Source organism: Myotis lucifugus, unplaced genomic scaffold, assembly GCF_000147115.1.
Source record: "Myotis lucifugus unplaced genomic scaffold, Myoluc2.0 scaffold_3791, whole genome shotgun sequence".
NCBI lineage: Eukaryota > Metazoa > Chordata > Mammalia > Chiroptera > Vespertilionidae > Myotis > Myotis lucifugus.
In genome coordinates, this window is record NW_005874839.1 from 7,109 (window position 1) to 14,085 (window position 6,977).

The 6,977-nt window shown below is 63.6% G+C and overlaps 1 protein-coding gene across 1 annotated transcript; it reads left to right on the plus strand.

Moving 5' to 3' along the window:
- Nucleotides 1-2,425: 2,425 nt before the first annotated feature.
- Nucleotides 2,426-6,692, plus strand: LOC102428995 (netrin-5). The gene is made up of 3 exons (XM_023749209.1): nt 2,426-3,067; nt 6,230-6,418; nt 6,532-6,692. The coding sequence occupies exons 1-3, from the start codon at nt 2,440-2,442 to the stop codon at nt 6,690-6,692; spliced, it is 978 nt and encodes a 325-aa protein (XP_023604977.1). The 5' UTR covers nt 2,426-2,439.
- The last annotated feature ends 285 nt before the right edge of the window (nt 6,693-6,977 follow it).

Here is a 6,977-nt window from a genome sequence, read left to right on the forward strand (position 1 = left end):
ACCTGACCGCTCGGTTAACCCACAGCTGACAGAAGGTTCCAGAGGGAGGAGGGGCTGGCTTGGGGTGACGTCCCACCTCAGTGTGAGGGGCCCTGACCCACAGCACCGCGTGGTGGGGCTGAGCCGCCGGCTGTTCCAGGGGCGAGTGTGAGTGCGGCGGGGACCCCATCCTACCTGCCCGGAGCCCCCTCCTGGGCCAGCCCGCTCGGGGCGTCCAGCTTCGGTCCCCCGGGGCGACGGCTCTCAGGTCCCGGCTCTCAGGTCCCACGCAGGCCGGGCGGTGGTGCGGCTGGCAGGGGTCCCTGCAGGGAGAGGGAGGCTGCGGTTGGTGAGGGGATTGGGGCAGGGGGGGCGGTAGTGGTGTTGGATTCTGCAGCTCAGCTCTGAGCTCCCGCCCAGAACCCCCACTAGCCAGGGGCCTGAGAACAGCCACTCGGCGCTCCCTCCCGAGGGCCCAGGCCGGCGGCGCTGCTGCGGGAAGACTGGTGAGGAGGACTGCTCTCTGCCTGGGCGCAGGTCTGACCCACGTCAGGGGTGAAGGGCGGGTGCTTGCAAACCAGCGGGGGAGTGGGGGGGCGGGGGGGTGGTCAGGGGGGAAGGAGCCTGAGGCCCAGATGTACCTCCACGCTGCCTGGGGTCCCTGGATCTGGGTCTGGTGGGAGCACAACCAGATTCTGTTCCTTAAAGGGGCTGGGGGTGGGCTCCAGCTCCAAGAAGGGTATGTGGGTCCCCGGTGGGCAGGGGTGGCTTCTGGGTTCCTTAGGGGCATGGGGGGGGCTGGGAGGGGGGGCTCATGGTCTGGTTGCCCAAGGTGCTAAGGGCCTGAACCACCCAGGCAGGGGAGGAGAGCTGGGAGGGGTGTGGGGCTACGTGCTGGTGCCCAGGGACTCCGGGCAAATGCCAAATGCCGGCCGCCAGAGCACAAAATGGCGCCAGGCTCCTCTGAAGGGGCGGAGGGTGGTGCCCGTCATGGGGGGGAGGGCAGGGGCAGTCTCTGCACTGGGGACACTGGAGACTGTGAGATCGGGCTGAGGGAGGCTGGGACCCCACCTGCACCCCCAGGTGCCCCCCAGACTCCCAGCCTGGGTCCCGATTCAGAGCCAGGGCACTGGGCAGTGGGGCCCAGAAGGCTCCAAGACCCCCAGACCTGAGTGAGCCTCACTGGGGGCTGCGGCCCTGGGAGGGAGGGGTGGCATCCCAGCACCAAGTCCTTCCCAGCTCTGCCATCCTGAGGTCTGGACTTCTGGCCCCTTGGACACCCCGGCCCGGCCCTGCCGTGCTCTCTCCTGCCTCAGCACACACCACCCCAACATCTGTTCCCCCATCTGCTCGGGGGACCTGAGATCAGTGTTGAACATGGGGGCTCAGATGCCTGGACCCTGAGGCCTAAGACGGCAGACGGCAGACGGCAGGCTGGGCTGATGGGAAAGTCCTCAGACCCCAAGCCCAGGGCCCTCCCACCGGGCGTCCTGGGGGAATCAGCCATCTGCCTCCCCTGCCCCACAGGGCCCCGCACCCGCTCCTCACCGCCCCCCACCCCCACCCGCCTGTCTCCTCGCCCTCAGCACGGTTCTCTGGGCTGTGCACCTGGGGGGAAAGGGTTAAGGGCCGTGGAGGCTGGGGGTGGGTGGCGGGGAGGCCCAGTGGTTTGGCGATAATCCCCTCCGTGCCCCGGGTGTGGAGAACAAGGTTAGGGCACCATGTGGGAAAGGGCCTCACTCTGATCCCCGTGGGCCGGGGCCTGGCCTCCAGCTTCTGATCGCCCGCCCGCCCGCCCGCACCTTCCCTCCTCCCCTTCCCACCGCCAGGCCTGGCCGGGCCTGCTGGGCTGTCTGTGCTCTTGATTCCAGATGCCTCAGCCACAGCCTGTCTGTCTGTCCCAGCCCGTAGGCGCCCTGGGCCCTGCCGACTCCCCGTGGACGCTGGGTGCCCGGGCCTCCCGGCCTCCCCTCGGTGCCTGTGTCTCTCCGCCGCTTGCTCTCGTCTGTCTCTGCGGCTGTGCCCTGGCTCGTAGTCTAGTCCTTTGTCTTGGAGCTTCATCCATTTCTAAACGCCCCTCCCCTGCCCAGCTCTGACCCACTACCCTGATCTGATGCCCTCCCTCAGGCTCGCCACCTGCCCCCCCCCCGTGCCCTCTCCCCAGGGCCCCTGCCCCCCAACACTGACAGATCGCTCTGGGGTGTTAAGCTACGGATTAGTTCAGGCAAAATTCTCGATTTTGCTTGCGTTCTTTCCCCTTCGGGTTGTGTAAACAGTAATTCTCCCCAGATGGAACTATTTTCCTCGCTTAGAGCAGCCGGGAGGGCTCCGGCGGGGCTGGGTGGAATGCCGGGGTCTCGGGGGGCCTGAGGGAGCCGGTGGAGGCTGACACTTGAGGACAGCCTGAGGCTCCCAGCCTGGCCCCTCCTGTCCTCCCCAGGTACTTGCCCTGCTGGGACCATGTCCGTGACCTTCGCCCTCTTGCTCCTCCTGAGCCAGGCCACCTCAGACCCCTGCTACCACCCGGGGGGCCGCCCCCGCTTCTGCCTCCCGCCCGTGACCCAGCTGGCTGGCGTGGCGGCCTCCTGCCCCCAGGCCTGCACTCTCTCCACAGGGGCCGAGGGCAGCAGGGCCACCTGCAATGGCAGTGTGACCCTGGCCCTGGGGGGCTCCTTCCTCCTGGCGTCCGTCAGCCTGCGCTTCTGCACCCCAGGACCCCCAGCCCTGGTCCTATCGGCCGCCTGGGCCACGGGGGGCCCCTGGAGATCGCTGTGGCGCCGACCCACCTGGCCCGGCGCCTTGGGGGGCCCCGAAAAAGTGACCTTCCGTGCCCCAGCAGGCTCTAAGGCCAGCGTGGTGGCCAGTCACCTCCGAGTGGAGTTTGGGGGCCGGGCAGGGCTGGCCGCAGCCGGAGTGAGAGGACGCTGCCAGTGCCACGGCCACGCCGCCCGCTGCGCGGCCCGTGCCCGGCCCCCCCGCTGCCGCTGCCGCCACCACACCACCGGCCCGGGGTGCGAGAGCTGCCGCCCGTCCCACCGAGACTGGCCCTGGCGGCCTGCCACACCCTGGCACCCCCACCCTTGCCTACGTGAGTCCTGGGCCCGCTCTCCCCAACCTCACCCACCACCAGGCCCACGGTCCCCTGTCCCTAAGGGGCAGGATGCTCTCCCGCCCCAGAGCTGCCTGCTCCTTGCTTCTCCCCTCACTGTTCTCCAGCTGGGGGTCCCCTCTTCACCTCCCCCCACAGGCTCTACTGCCTACCCCGCTTCTCTGCTGCCTACCTGCCCAATAGGGGGCCCCTGCTCTCCCTGACCCTCAATCACAATGATAATGATAATGACACGAATAAACACCCAGCCCAGGGCCTGGCTTGCTGCAGGGGCCCTGTCCTGACTCATTCATTGTGCAGCTGTCACCCGCTGCGTGCTGGGCAGGCACTGTCAGCAGGCCCATCTTACAGATGAGGAGACTGAGGCTAGAGTTGGGAAGTCCCTTGAGCACGGACACAGCCAGTAAGTGGCCGGGCCAGAAGCGGGGCTGGGGGTCTTGGCTTGTCCCTGCCAAGCTCCTGTCCGGCGCCGCCACACTCAGTGTCCTCGGGCAGCAGACAGGACTCACTGCCTGGGCTCTCCTTCCGGCTCCTCTGGTGTGATCCTCGCAAGTGGCCCAACCTCTCTCTGCCTCCGTTTCCCCACCTGTAAAGTGGGGGCAGTAACAGTATTTCCTTTATGGGCGGCAGTGAAACTCCAACGAGCTCATTCATATACAGGGAGTCCTTAGAGCAGGGGTGGGGAACGTCCGGCCCTCGGGCCACCTAAGGCCCGAGAAATCATTGGGTCTGGCCCTGCCAAGGCATCCGGGATGAGTTCATTGAATGTTTGACCAACTACAGCAGGCTGGCTTTTAAGTCGATAATATCGTATGGCCCTCGAATGACGTTATACATGTCCAGTGGCCCTTGGCAGAAAAAAGGGAACCCACCCCTGCCTTGGAGTAAAGCCTCATGGGGCACCTGGCACCGAGGAAGAGCTTGCGGGGTCTCTGCCAATGTTGCCATCCCCCAGACACGGAGGCAAGGCCGGGCCCGCATCCATCACCTGCCTAAGTCTCACTGCCAGCAAGGGCCGCCCCCAGCGCTCCCCGGGCCTGGCCCCTGGCCCGCTCAGCGCCTTCTCCCGCCTGGTGCTCCCAGACTGCAGCTCTGAGTCTGGCCCCCTCCCCCTTCCCTGCAGAAGCCCCTCCTCAGAGAGCCCCCCTGCTCCTCCCGCCTCCAGCTGGCAGCCCTTGCTAGCTGGTCTGAGGCCCTGGGAGGTGACCCCACTCCACTGAGATACACACAGACACACACACACAGGCACAAAGACAGACACACACACACACACACACTCACTCCAACTCCCTGGACGACCCTCCCTCTACCTCCCACGTGCTTAGCCCTTTTCACCCTGTTTCTTCCTGCAATGACTGACTTACAGACCGTCCATTGTCCTCAGCTCCCCACTCTATCCTCATCCTAACGGGGGTCCTCCTTGACCCTCTGCCCCCACCACCTCAGGGCCTCTGTTCAGTGGATCCATTCCCACCAGCCAGATCTGAGGGAGGGAGGGGAGATAACATGGCCTGGGGGTGCAGTGGGGCTCATCCTGGGTCTGGGAAGAACCTGGGAGCAGGGGGAGGCTGTCTCTCTGCGAATCACCTCCTCCCCATGCTCCACCAGGCTGAGCTGGGCTGTGGCCTCTGCACCTGAGTACGAGACCAACTGTTGTGACGGAGAAGGGTGGAGACAGGATGGGACTCACTCCTGTGGTGAAGCTGCAGGCTTTCCGGAAGTGGTGGCCTGAACCCCTTCCCCACCTGAGTTCTCCACAGGGGAGTGAGGTGATGCGATCACCCTCCCGTCAGAAAGAACCCAAAGGTCACTAATCACCCGATTACCAATTGAGATCCCCACCGAACAGGGAGGAAACCGAGGCTCAGAGAGGCAGCATCATTTCCCCAAGAACACACAGACACCCCGGCTCCCTGATGACCTTCCCACTATCCCTCTGGGTCTCGGGACTTGCCAGCCCAGCCTCTCCACCCTCCTGGAGTCCACAGCTCCTTCGATCGCTCCGAGGAGTGGTCCAGGGACCCCCACAGCAGCATCTCACTTTGGGATGTTTGCTAGAAATACAGACCCCTGGGCCCAGCAGAAGCCCCGGGGCTGGGCCCTGGAATCTGCATTGTTCTTTTTCAACGTCTCGCCCGGGAATCCTGATAAACAGTAAGATTTGAGAGCCACTGCCTTCGGACACCTGATCAGTGCTCCCCGGACAATGTCCACAGTCCTCAGAGAATCCTGTGAACTATGTAGGAGCACAGACTCCGGAGCCCGAAGGCCTGGGTTCCAATCCTGCCCCTGACCGCCCCTCAGCTGAGTTACCTTGGGCAGGTGCCCTCACCTCTCTGTGCCTCAGTTTTCACATCTGTAAAATGGGGATGGGGATAGCGCCGGCCTCACAGAGCTGCCGCGAGAATGCCACACACCGGGCACTCAGCCCCTGGCGCGCGGAAGCTCTCAACGGGCAGGTCCGTGCATTGTGTCAGGCCCTGAGTTAAGCACTTTATATCAATTAGGTTTCATTTAAACCGCACGAAGCAGATAATGTAAGTGTCATTTTACAGCAAAGGCAGCTGAGCTACAAAAAGGAGAAGTCAAATGCCCAAGGAACACAGTGGGACATGAACACGTAGGGCAGTGATGGCGAACCTATGACACGTGTGTCAGAGGTGACACACAAACTCATTTTTTTGGTTGATTTTTCTTTGTTAAATGGCATTTAAATATATAAAATAAATATCAAAAATATAAGTTTTTGTTTTACTATGGTTGCAAATATCAAAAAATTTCTATATGTGACCCGGCACCAGAGTTAAGTTAGGGTTTTTCAAAATGCTGACACGCCGAGCTCAAAAGGTTCGCCATCACTGACGTAGGGTCTGACTCCGTAGCCCACGCCCAGAGCTGCCGCTCTGTAAGCCCCCTGGTTTCACACCATCGAGGTTCATCAGTCCCTGGGGCTTACCCGGCTCCAGAGCCCCCATTTTAAAGACGAGAATAAAGAGGTTCTGAGACCCAGGCTTAACCAGGTACCCCCATCAGGCAGTCTGTTTTAGGTTGTATCCTCAGTCAATATCCTGAGGGCAGGGGGAGAAAACTGGGGACAGGAAACAGAAAGCCAGGGTCTGATGGGCCCCATCTCGCTCCCAGCCTGTTCCTGCAACCAGCACGCCCGCCGCTGCAGGTTCAACTCGGAGCTGTTCCGGCTGTCGGGGGGCCGGAGTGGCGGTGTCTGCGAGCGATGCCGCCACCACACGGCCGGGCGGCACTGCCACTACTGCCAGCCAGGGTTCTGGAGGGACCCCGGGCAGCCTATCACCAGCCGTAAGGCCTGCAGGGGTGAGTGCAGACTGAAGCCCAGCCTCGGCGGGTCTGAGGCCGGAGGGGCTGGGGAACGGAGAGGGGGCGTCTAGGGCCCAGACACCCACATCCAAGATCCTCTCTTCACACAGCCTGCCAGTGCCACCCCATTGGGGCGACGGGCGGCACCTGCAACCAGACCAGCGGGCAATGTTCCTGCAAGATAGGGGTCACGGGCCTGACGTGCAGCCGCTGTGGCCCTGGCTACCAGCAGAGCCGCTCCCCCCGGATGCCCTGCCAGCGTGAGTCCTGAGGGGCCACCGTCCTGCGTGGGGTTGGAAGGAAACATCACAGATCTCCAGTGGACAAGCAGGACGAGGGCTGGGTCCTGGGATGGGGGCGAGAGGCAGGAGGCCGGACTCTGGTTTCCGGGGGGGAAGTGGGGACTGAAAGTCCGGTCTCCTCGGTCGGTCTCAGTCTCGGAGAGGAAAAGGCTGGGGGCCTGGACTCCTCCATCTGAGGGAGGCGGGGCTGGGGGTGCAGATTCCTGGGTCTGAAGGAAGAAGGTCCGGAGAGAAGGGCAAAGGGTGCTTGCCCT